We start from the raw sequence: 13018 nt of genomic DNA on the forward strand, positions 1-13018 counted from the left end.
GTTCCCAGGTCAAGGAGAAAATATTACAAGCTGCCAGAAGGAAACAATTCAAGTACTGTGGAAACACAATCAGGATAACACAAGATTTAGCAGCTTCTACATTAAAGGACCGCAGGGCATGGAATATAATATTCCAGAGGGCAAAGGAGATAGGATTACAACCAAGAATCACCTACCCAGCAAAACTGAGTATAATCCTTCAGGGGAAAAAATGGTCATTCAGTGAAATAGAGGACTTTCAAGCATTCCTGAGCTGAATAGAAAATTTGACTTTCAAATACAGGACTCAGTGGAACATGAAGAGGTAAACAGGAAAGAGAAATCATAAGAGACTTATTAAGATTGAACTGTTTACATTCCTGCATGGAAAGATGATATTTGTAACTCATGAGAACTTTGTCAGTATTAGGGTAGTTGAAGGAAAAAAATTGTATGTATGTATATATATAGATAGATAGATATAGATAGAGGGCACAGGGTGAGTTGAAGATTAAGGGGTCATATCTGGAGAATAAAATTAAGGGATGAGAGAGGATGATACTTGGAGAAGAAAGGGAGAGGTAGAATGGGGTAAATTATCTCACAAAAAAAAAACAGAAAAGAAAAGTCTCTCACAGTGGAGGGGAAACAGGGGAAGGTGAGAGGGAATGAGGGAATCTTATTCTCATAGGATTTGGCTTAAGGAGAGAATAACATACACATTCAATTGGGTATGGAAATCTGTCTTATCCTACAGGAAAATAGGGGGAGAAGGGGACAAGAGAGCAGGGGGGTGATAGAGAGGAGGGCAGATTGGGAAAGAGGGTAATCAGAAGCAAATACTTCTGAGGAGGGACAGGGTCAAAAGAAAGAATAGAATAAATGGGAGGGCAGGATAGGATTAAGGGAAATAGAGTTAGTTTTTCACAACACGACTACTATGGAAGTGTTTTGCATAACTACACATGTATAACCTAAAAAAAAAAAAGAAAATGTTTTTTTCAGAGTAAGTGATGACAGAGGTCAAAAGCTTATAGATTACACAGAAATTTTATCTAATTCATGAATACTTCTTTTTAAAAGAAAATTGGGAGGTATTGGGAAGGGTGAGCATCAAATATATTTTTAAATAAAATTGGTTACATTTTAACAAATACCAGTGATTTATTACTCACATGAGAATCATTTCTGAGTCAGCTGTCTTTATACTGTCAGACAACCCATCAAAATTAATATAAAATTTAAAGGACAAAAATAAGGAAAAGATACGGCCAGTAGCTAAAAAAACCCCAAAAACAAACCAACTACATTGTGGCCTATTTAAAGAAGTTATTGATATCCAAAAAAAGTGAAGTGGATGGAGGAATGGATATCTGCAGTTGAAGTAATTTCTTTGAGTTATATAATCAATGTAAACCAAGTACCATAAAAATGAGATGAAAAGAATCTAGAAACTTCTTCAGTCAGCAACCACCTAATCTCTTTGACAAGTAGAAAGATACAGAATCCATTTTCAATACAAGTTTAGAATATGAATTTGTAAAATCTTATGGAGGGGGTGGTGGAGTATTATAACAATATCACCTAATAAAACAGAGGGAAGCAGTGGATGGAAAAACAAATTTAAAGTAAATTTTTTGGTGAAAGAGCAAATACATACAGGGTTTGTCCTTGCCAGAGGTGATAGAATTTTGAGAGTAATGAAGGATTAATTTTATGGTTACGTGAAAGACCATGTACAATGACATGAAAAAAATTTAGACCCTACAATTATTAAAAAATGCAAATAAGAGAATTACTTCCAGTCCTATCTTGCTATTTCTCATTTATCCATTTTTTAGTGAACTGAATGGCTTTCACAAGCAATATTCCACAGTAGACCACATCTGTACAATCTCACAAGTGACTGAACAGTTTCTGTATCCTTGTAAAGTATACAAGATCCCAAAGATGGGGGAAAGCACTAGTTAGAATAGAACATAGAGTACATCAAAGGAAATAATGTGATATAAGTGTGAAAAGACAGACTGGAACCAACTTGTAGAGGTTCTTAAAATGCCAGACTATGGGATTTTTATTTTACTTTCTCAATAAAACGTTGTAAATAAATGATGGGGCTAGACTTGTGCATTGGGAAATCTCCTTGGAATCTGTGAAAAGAGTGGGCTGGAGAAGTGAGAGAATCTGTATGACAAAAAGATCAGTCAGAAGGCTATTACAACAGTATAGAAAAGAGAAGATGAAGGCCGGGACTACACTGGTGACTATGTGAGGAGAAAAGAAGGAATGTGACAGAAACTAATGTCCTATAAGGAAAAACAAGTATTATTGGGGTTAGTAATAGGTAAAGAAGACATCAAAATGGGCTAGGAGAGAAGTGTCTATGAAGGAGGTGGCCTTTCAGCTGGCTCAAATTTCCTTCTTTTTTTTGGGGGGGCAAGGCAGTTGGGGTTAAGTGATTTGTCCAGGGTCACACAACCAGTATCAAGTGTCTGATCTGAGACCAGATTTGAACTCAGATCCTCCTGACTGCAGGGTCGGTGCTCTTTCCACTGCACCACCTAGCTGCCCCATGGCTCAAATTTCATCAGGTAGAAATGAAAATAGGCACCTTCCAGTGGAAGTGAGGACACAAAGGTGGTTCAACTTTTTATTAGGGAATAGAGAGTAGTCTTTGTTTTTAGCATGTTGTATGTACAAGAATAACAACAGACTGAATTCAGACTTCACAGAAACATGTACGTTTCATTCAACTCTGTAATTCAACATCATAAAATATTTACAAAAATTGTATATCTCAAGCTCATTTCCCCAACTCTAGGATTTTTTTTTTTTTGTTATTGAGTTCTTTTTCAGTCAGGTCCCATTTGAGGCTTTCTTGGCAAAGACACTGGAGTAGTTTGCCATTTCCTTCTCCAGTTCATTTTACAGATGAGGCAACTGAGGCAAATAGAGTTAAGAGCCTTGCCCAGGGTCACACAGTTAGTAAGTGTCTGAAGTCAGATCTGAACTCAGGAAGAGGAGCTTTTTTGACTCTAGACCACACTCGATCCACTATTCCACCTACCTTCCCCACTCTAGGATTATCTAGGTCAAAGAACATAAATCGGAGCTTTATTTATGATATCTTTGCTCTGAACAGTGACTAAAATACAAACATAAAACTTACACAGCAAAAGAGGTCTCACTATGCAATAAAAGAAAATATTTACACACATTCACCAATTTAAATATTGCCAATTTTGCATACTAAATTCAGTTTCCTTTTCTGTGTCCTCTTCTCCCATGAAGTTGTAAACTTCCTGAGGGTAGGGACTGTCTTTTTTCTTTTTTTCTTTTTGTATCTGTATCCCCAAAGCTTAGCATAGTTATTGTAAATAACAGGCACTTAACAAATGTTTACTATTTCTCTGTTGGTTTGCTTAAAAAAAAAGAGAGAGAAGGATGTTTCCTTAACCAAGGAAATCTCCCTCAATAATGCCAGCTTTTGACTTTTTATAAAAAATTCTGATTTAAATAATAATATTTAAGCTGACAATAATGATATTCAAAACAAGTTGCAGAAATTACTACCTGCTGAGATAGGTTTGTTATAATCCTGAAAACACAATGATATATGATGCAGCAAAGAAACAATTACAACATGAGGTGCTTCAAGTTGTTTGATGAATTTTTTCTTGAATAGATATAAAACAAGACCCAAAATTATAGTGACAGTGTTGTGTAATGGCAGAAAACATTGAACTTGGAGTCAGAAGATCTAGGTTAAGTCCCCAACTCTGATATTTAATACTATTGTGACAATGAGCAAGTCATTGAACATTTCTTGATCTTAATTTTCCTGATCTTTAAAATGAAGTCAATAATATTTACATTATTTCCATCAAAGCGTTGTTACGAAGAAAGTTTTGTTAACTCTAAATCAATATATTAATCTCTATGTTCCATCAAAGAAAGAATCTTTTAAAAATTTTATATATTCCCATTATTCCTAACACAGTGTCTCAGAAACAATAGTTAATTAAATAATTTTGAAGGAATGTATGCCAAAAGTTCTTTGGTAAGTCAGTTATTTGGAAAGTGGAATGCATTTTCCCATAAACACAATGGTATGAATGGTGGTTAGGTTGCTATGCTAGTCCTCAAATGCTTACCGAAAATTATGTATCTAAATTACTTTAAATGTGCAAAGAAACATAGAACACAACATTGTTGTCAGGCTGGTAATTAAATACAACTGAAGAATGAAAATTTAGCTTCCCACAAAGAGCAATGGATTTGTAGTGAGAGGACAGAGATTTGAATCCTAACTCTAACACTTACTATCTACCTGGCTGACCTTGGATAAATCATTTCCTCTCTCTAGTTCTCAGTTTCTTTATCTGCAAAATGACAGGGTTCAGACGAGATGAAATTTTAAGTCCTTTCTATCTTTAGGTCTAGGAGTCAAAAGCCCAGGTAAATATTTTCTAGCCATATACCTGCTCATTCTATATTTATGAGATCTGTTTTTTATGCCATATGTACAATTATTCTTACTACATTTCATCTTATTAGATGCTTTTCATTATTCTAGACTATTGAGACCTTTTTAGATTCTGAATGCCATCCAATGTTGTCTATCCCTCCCAGCCTTCTATGTTTTCAAGCAGATTAAGGATAAAAAAAAAAATTAATTACCACAAGGCCAAGGACAGATGTCCTTGCCTAGAGCAGGGTTTTTAACCTTTTTTTTGGCATCAGGTTCCTTTTTGGGAGTCTGGTGAAATCTATGCACCCATTCTCAGAATATTCTTTTTAAATAATGGAAGCAAATGTTAAATATCAGTGAAAATTAAAATATAATTTTCCTCATCCAAGTTCATGGACTCCTTGAAATCTATCCATGAACCCTCACAGACATGTTTAAGAATTCCTGCTCTAAAGGCTTCCTTCCAACTTAGCATCAAATAATTTATGGCTACTGTGAGTCTAGCCATTCAAATAGTTCTAAATACATCTAATCACAGTATCACCTAAGACCATATCTCTATCTTATCCACAAGGATACTATGAAAAACCTTATCAAAAGCTTTGTTGAAAGGTAGGCATACTATATATGATTCTGTTAATCTATTAGTCTAGTTACTGTCAAAGAAAATGAGTCTAATCTGACATGGCCTAGTCTTAAAACACATTGAATTTTAATGATAATTGCTTAACTTTCAAAAAGTTTACAAACCAGCCCTTTGATTTTCCTATGAAACTTCGAATTCTAGAGTTTTGTAGGGAATTGAAGACAAGGTCATCAGCCTGTTATTTACTGGTACCTCCCTCCTTCCTCTCAAAAAAAAAAAACCAACTGAAACCTCATTTGCCCTTCTCTAGTATAATGGTGCCTTTCTTATTTTCCATAATCTTCCAAAAAATCACTGAAAATGGGACACCAATCATGGCTGCCTTCTTTCAGTAACCTAGAATCTAGTTCTTCCAAGCCTGGTGACTTTAACTTATTGAGAGCAATTAATTCTTCTCCTAGCATTATACCAATTAGTCTATAATGATTTTATCCTTGCCAGTACAAAGATCATTCTCCTTAAAGAGAAACCAGAAGCAAAATACATTTTGAATATGCGCCACACACATATCTTTTGATTTTCCTTTTGTCCGTAATATTGCTAAAAAGAAAACAAAACTATCCCTTATTGGTATCTTTAGCTTTAATGCTTAGACTTAGCTAAATACAGGCTTTTAATGTTCCTAATACTACTCTTTAAAGCAGAAGATCTAAACCTAGGGTTCATGAACTTTTAAAAAATATTTTGAAAACTGCATTTCAGCATAATTGGTTTCCTTTGTAACTCTATGTATTTTATTTTATGCATTTAAAATATTATTGTGAGAAGTGATCCATAGGCTTCCCCAGATTGCTGTAGTGGAATTTGACACAGAAAATTTTAGAACCAGTGCTTTAAAGGAATGTGTTACTCTTTTATATTATCCTTATATACCTGCCCTTGTTTCCATCTTATACATATGCATTTAAAAAAAAAAGTCTGAGTTTGTCAATGAGTTCCCTGTGTATCCAAATTGCTCTTGTCAGGGAATTCCCCATTTACCTTTTATTTGGAACCATTCTGTGTATAAAAGCAGAATTTCATTGTTGATATCTTTCCATTCATCTTGAGCTGATTTCCCTTCACAAAATATTAGGATTCTATTCTGAATCTTTGAATACTTTTCATCATTTCTATTTTAGTAGTCAGTTGTTCCTTGTAGCAGGTCCAGAACAGCAGCTCCCCTTGTTTATTTTAAGGATAAAATCATCATTAAAGCAAGCCACAAAGTTTTCCACTGTGGTGTAATTATAAACTCTTCATGGATAATTACAAAATCTGTGTGTGTACTCCAAATTCTTCTGAGTTTAGTCCTAGTCCAGCAGCTCTAACTACCGGCTATACATACATAAATATTCCATGAACACCTCAAACTCAACATATCTGAAGTAGAGCTCACCATCTTCCTCCTTAACTCTGCACCTCCACCTAACTTCCTCTTAATCCTACTGATGGCACCACTATCCTTTCACTCACCCAGTTTGGAATCTTAGTTTATCTTTGATATTTCTCTGTCCCTCACCCTCAACATCCAGTTATTAACTACAGACAGTTCTACCTCCAAAGTATCTCATTTTCCTCTTCATTTACATAGTCAGCAACTGAGTCTAGACCATTATTTTTCCATCTTTTCTACATGTCTTTTAAAAAATTCTAGTTGGTTAGTAAATTCTGATAATCCAGACTAGATACCAATTTGTTTGCTTTTATATCTTGTTATCTAAAAGGTATAATCACTGCTTAACTGGATTATTATAACCTCTTAATTGCTCTCACCACTTCCAGCTTTCTCCTTTTAAAAAATTCAGATACTATAGAGCTGCCAATATAACCTTCTTAACAATATCCAAGTCAAACCATACGATTCTCCTACTCAAGGGTCTTCAGTCCCTCCCTATTATCTTAAAAGATAAAATACCAATTTCTTACCTTAACATTTAATTTGCTGCACAATCTGGCTCTAATGTACCTTTCCTGATTTACTTCATAGTTTTCCCCTTGATGTGTTCTTATGTTCCAGTTAAGCCGGACTACTAGCTTTTCTCTGATCTCATTAAGTACACTGCCACCTAAGTGTGTTTCTATTGGCCATTTCCCCATCATTCTACACATCTGCTCTTCTTTCAAAACCCAGGTCAGGCTCGAAGTCCTCCATAAAGCCTTTTCTGATTCTCACTGTCCCCTGGGCAAAAAGTATTCTTGTCAAATTTTCCTAGAACACTGATTGAATTTCTGCCTTTATCTCTAACACAGTCTGCACTGTATCGTGCAGTAAGATTAGGAAGCATGAAAAGAGGAGTTCTAGGCTTGGTGTCAGGAAAGACCTGTGTTTGAATTCTGTCTCTGACCCTGACGGGTTGTGTGACTATGGGAGAAATTCTTTAAAATTCATGAACTTCAGTTTTCTTGATTGTGAAATGGAGATAATAACTGTAGTAATTGTTGTGAGGCTCAAACAAGATAGCACTCATCCAACCTTACCCTGTTGTATCAACCAACAAGCATTTATTAAAAGCCAGTGTCCCTGTTAATAAATATATGTCAGCTATTATGTGGATTAGCATATGTCATAATCAGCGTCCTCCACCACAATTTCACACACACACACACACACACACACACACACACACACACAAAATTTCCAGTTTCTTGAGATTAAGATTTGTGTGAAGTTTCATCTCTGCATCTTCAGGACCTAGCATGGTATCTTGTACTTAATAGTTTTTCAATAATTCACTCCAATTCAGTCAACATTTATGAATTTTGAAGGTTGTTGCTGGAAGACAATCATGTTAATTAGAGGAGACTTTTATGGATATTCTGAAGGGGGCTTCAGGGTATTCTCAAGGGCATCATAGGTTAATGGCATTATTTCTTTATTATGTCTGATTCCAGTTAAAAACTTGCAGCCTTCCTTTTTCTTGGTGCAGATGTATTGCTAGATCTCTTCTTGCCAAGACTGTGATTATTTTCCGGTTCATAAATAGAATGAAGAGAGGAACAGAGAGAGAAACAGAATTTCCTGAGGTAGCTCAGAAGGATTTAGAAGACAGAGGCAAAAAGCAGCAAGGGATATATATGTACAAGTGAGATAAAGCTTATCTTAAGTGAAATTAACTCATCTGTCAGAGGTGAAAGATAGAGGGAAAATATGGGGTAGGGGAAGGAACAATGTGTACGCGTTATTATCCCTGAGAGGAAAGAAATAAAGTGGTTGAGAAATGGAGATTGGGCTAAGTGGTTCTTCCCCTGGTCACCAAGTGGTGCCACTGGCCCAAGAGACCTTGGTTGTTGACTGACTTGGAGGTGGTAGAGGGATGAGGACTGGGGGGTGGAGATGGAGGGGAGAGGGAGACCTTATACAACTGGGCTTTCAAAGGAATGGGATATTCACAAGTCAATTACTAGCCACTGGCAAGTATAAACAAATATCAACTGGCAGAATTTAGCTCAGAGGTTTAAAATTTAGCATTCTCCCAGGAATTACTTTATAGCAGTCTTTGTTTAGCTTGGCTGCAAATATGACCCTATTCTAGTTGATATTTCTGCCTATGGGTTGCTTATCTCTGTTTGACTTTACCTATCTCACTTATTTAGTTTTCTGCTAACTCCTCATTTGGGTTTTCAATTCTGTTGCTGTTGTACTGTTTTTTTTTTTTATTAAATCATTACTGATCTTAATATTAAGTCTCACAAAAACCAAAATTATGCACTAGTAGTTTTGCATTTGACTATCCTATAACTGACTTGGACTTTTCTGTACCTTTTTCCAGTAAAATTTTTATTCTTCATTTGGTCATGTTCTCTATGAGAGGCCATTTAAAAAAATAGACCCTCATCAATCCACAGGGATTTAATCTTTCCCACTTTCTTACAAACATGATTTTTCTTTCACTTTGTCACCAAATTTTTTTTGTATCTCTCACCAAGTGCAAATATACTTAAAAATGAAGAACACTGTATCTAATTTGTTGTGCAATTTGTAAAACTGGACAATTTTAAAATTTGCCTATTATTAAACATTGTTAATCAACTCACTGTATATAATAAAAACAGAAAATAGATGATGAAATAAAACCTTGAACTTAATTGTACAGTAATCCCAATTTAAGTCTGTAGAACTTAAAATTAATACTGACTTTGATATCATTTCTTACAGTTTCAAATAATGCCATTCTAGATAAACTGGAGGATATCCACAAACTGTAACTGTACTTATTAAGCCCAAAGCAGAATACAAACATCAGACCACACAACCAACTTGAACGCTAGTCACACATATCTAAAAGAAATCATTCTTTAGTAGGTTGATAAAAACACTTCCAAGTAATGAGAAAAGTGTGAATGTACTTTCTTATTACTACTGTTAAGCAACCTTTTCTCACAATGAAATATTCCCATAAAAATGACATTTTATTCCCATTAACTGATGGATGTTCAAAGTCATTTTAAAATTCACTTTGTTGTTAAATGTGAAGTCTGATGAATAAAAAGATGACATAAAATTTTATTTTTGATAGTCTCTTATACAATAAATATGTTTTATTTTCTCGGTAGACCATTAATTACTACCTTTTACACCATGAGCATATGACCTTATGTGGTACCTTGGAAAGCTGAATTTTTCTGGAGTAAAAGGCCTGGGTTCACATCTTTTCTTTATTATTCACTGTATTTGAGACATTAGGCAGGTCACTTAACCACCCTGGGCCTCAGTTTCAGGTCTCAATTTTCTTATCTGGGAATAATGAAGATGCAGGACCACATGACATGTTTCCCCTTATACCTACAGATCTATGATTTTATGATCCCAATCTATGAAAAGTGCTGTGTGTAAACTTTAGAGCATTAAACATCAATTGTTAATATTATTATCTTTATGTAATGTACAGAATACATCCTGTATGCCTAAAGCATGTCCAGAGATCCAAGTTCATAAGTATATCAAAGTCATCAATAACTTACAAAACAACATTCCTAAATGATATATTTGACTATTGTGATATATGTTATACTCAGAATTCTTATTAAAGAAAACATGATTTTTAAGATTAAGAATACTTTAAAATCAACAATAAGAATAAATTCTCCACATCTAAAGTTATTAAAAACACACTTTGACTTACAAACTAGTTTTACATAGGTGAATAATTACAAGTTTTGCCTTAATATCAGAGTCAAAAGGAAATGTTAACAAAATAGTCCAAAAACCAAGACTACAGGAAAAATCTCAGGTCATAGTTCAAAACCTATTAGATTCTGTCAGTGTCCCTATATTCTACTCACCCCAAAAAGAAAATTCAAGGAAGCAACCAGATACGAAAGACTTCCTTTTGTTTTAGAAAAAAAATTACTCTGTTGTTTTTGTTGTATCTATCTACAAACAGTTTGTTTTCTTCTTTATTAAAAACTAACATTAAAATACTTTACACATATACCATCTTTATTATTGTCTGCATGCACAGCACAGAGTATTTCTTTACAAATGCTTCATACCTCACTGAAAAACTTTACTCATAAGTATGCCATAAAGTAATTTACCTGTAGTGATAAAATTACTTCTCAAATGTTTAAATCTGCCTCATTTACCTTTCTATAAATGAAGGCAAAATGCAAACACGCAATTACTAAGCAGGAAAAAAAAAGTTTTCATTTTTTAAAAGCAAAGTTAATTAAGGAAAATGCACATCATCAAGCAGGGATCACAATAAAGATGAAATAAGTTCCTCTACCTAAGATTCTAAGGAAACTTTTCACTACAAAATGCTATAAAAACATTGCAGAACTTTCAACTCACTTGTTTTCTCTTTGATGCAAGGTATTCCTTCTACCCAAATATCATATAAATTCCTCAGCAGTTCAGAGAGTGGTCAATGGGATGGTCAGGATAGAGTTTAGAGTAAATCAATGTTCAGCAACAAACCAAAGACATATCCTTGTAAAGGAGATATCTGCTTAGCTCTAAGTCTATTTGCTAGCTCATTTCCCAAAGCATTATAAATCTTTCCCCCCCCACTAATGAAAATAAGATGCCTAAACTACATTTTAAAATCTCTCAAGTGATGAGAGTGATGAATAGCCATGGGGCAGGGGGAAAGGAAACAGCTGCAAGCAGAGGTGGAGGGTAGACTTTGAAGATGGGGTGGGGACAGGAGGCGGGACTGGGATTGGTTGAGGGATGCTGCTTAGGGGCTGGTGGGGGAAACTTGGAAATAGGTAGCTTGGTGGGAAGAGTGTGTGTACAAAGGTGGTAGAAAGAAGGAAGAGGTCAGGTCTGGGAGAGTAAGGAGGAGCCAACAGTGTGGGAAACTGGGGCTGGAGGGAGGTGGTAGACAGCAGCTGTTCTCTTTACCTGAAACACTTCTTGGGGTCCTGGAGAGGAATCATTCACTGCATCTCCCTTCATTCCAGATGGGATCAGGCACCCATTCGGCTGCGCAAAGCTTCATCCAGTCCCCTTTCGCACCTGGCTTCTCCACCCGGGGCTCCCACCTCCCCTTGCGGAGCCCCAGCTCCCCACTCAGCGACCACGGAAACAGCTCCAGTCCTCGGCGGCGTAAGAGAAGCTCCAGTCCCCAGCGTGGGAGCAGCTCCCCAGAGCCTCGGCTCCCCACATCCCCCCTACAGCTTTGGTGCACACCTTATCTCTCTTCCGCGGGCGCGTGGGTAGGTTAGGGTCCTCCGCGGAAGTTGGAAGAGCTACTGGGATGGGGGGCTGAGCGCGGCTCAGTGCGACTCTGGAGCATCCCGCCCTCCCCAGTTTGGAGCTTCGCCAGCGGGACTGACACCTGTGCCCACAGCCCCGAGACTCCGCGGGTTGCCTCCCCAGCTGCGCGGAGCACTCCCATCTCCACGCGCCGCGCCACTAGCTGTCGCGCGCAGGTCCTCCTGCCACCACCCAGCAGCCACTTTTGCCACGCGCGCCTGCTCCCCCCAGCCTTTCACGCCCTCTAGCCACCACGCACGTTCGCATTTCCGCACCCATTCCAGCCTTCTCTCCAGTGCATATGCACGCGCGTGCGCGCACGCAAACGTTTTTACACACACACACATACACACACACACACCCACACCCACACACACACCCGCTGCAGCCCTAGTTTTCACATTTCTGGGACCTGGCCTTTTGGAGATTCCTTTGTCTGCGTTCTCTCCCTTAGCTGCGGGAGAACCAACCCTTGCTTCAAGCCATCATCTCCCCCAGTCCCTCTCGCAAGCCAAATTGCCCCACAGCTTTGCATGCTTTCTTTTCCCTTTCGGGTCCTGGTCCTAGGTAGTACTATACTGTGCAATTTGATTATTCATAAGGTCCCTACATTCATTTCGTAGAGTCTTAGAATGTGGAGCTAAGTCCTATTTCCAGGAACATGGTGGGTTTCTCAATCAGCTTGTAAGGTTCCTTGTTCAAATTTTTCTCAAAATTAAGAACAGCATCCTGCCACCAGGAGTCAGCCCACCCATTTTGCAGGAGCCTCCAGGCATCTCTGGCTCTGGCAAACTGCATGTGAGTTCTGCTTAGCAGAAGATAAGACATCACTTCAGATCCACTCAAAATTCATTAATACTAATTGGTTAATGTTTGGAAGCTACCTTGTTACCACTTTCCTAGTAGTGATCTAGTCCCTATCAGTGACCCCATTCAGCTTTTTTTTTTTCTAGGTCTAGGCCAGCTCTACAGAACTAAACAGTGAAAACTTTTCTCTAAATATCTTCTGAATTTTTAAATTATTTTAGGGTAATAATAGTACTTCTATATTTGTTGTTAATTTCACAGGTAAGAAAGCTGAGGCCTGCAAGTGGCTTTTATGCGAGATCATAAATTGGGATAATTGCCATTTGATAGATTCTCAAATCCTGGGATACAGTGTTCCTCTAGAGCAATCTTTTTCAAGGGTGTAGGTCAGAAAGGGAGGGGAAAAGAAAATAATAAAATAAAAGTTCCC

The 13018-nt window shown here is 37.1% G+C and overlaps 1 protein-coding gene across 2 annotated transcripts in view; it reads right to left on the bottom strand.

Annotated features, from left to right (window-relative positions):
* The window catches only part of SGCG (sarcoglycan gamma), a 298874-nt gene extending 287156 nt beyond the window's left edge, over positions 1–11718 (bottom strand). Inside the window, exon 1 of one of the 2 annotated variants that reach the window (XM_020997245.2) lies at positions 11428–11713. In XM_020997245.2, the coding sequence (XP_020852904.1) occupies positions 11428–11481 (54 nt within the window). In that variant the 5' untranslated portion in view covers positions 11482–11713. Of the gene's footprint in view, positions 1–11427 lie in introns of both variants that reach the window. The other variant, XM_020997248.2, reaches the window with a different exon arrangement.
* Between the last annotated feature and the right edge of the window lie 1300 nt (positions 11719–13018).

This window comes from Phascolarctos cinereus, unplaced genomic scaffold, assembly GCF_003287225.1.
Source record: "Phascolarctos cinereus isolate Bilbo 61053 unplaced genomic scaffold, phaCin_HiC Scaffold_726;HRSCAF=1367, whole genome shotgun sequence".
Classification (NCBI taxonomy): domain Eukaryota; kingdom Metazoa; phylum Chordata; class Mammalia; order Diprotodontia; family Phascolarctidae; genus Phascolarctos; species Phascolarctos cinereus.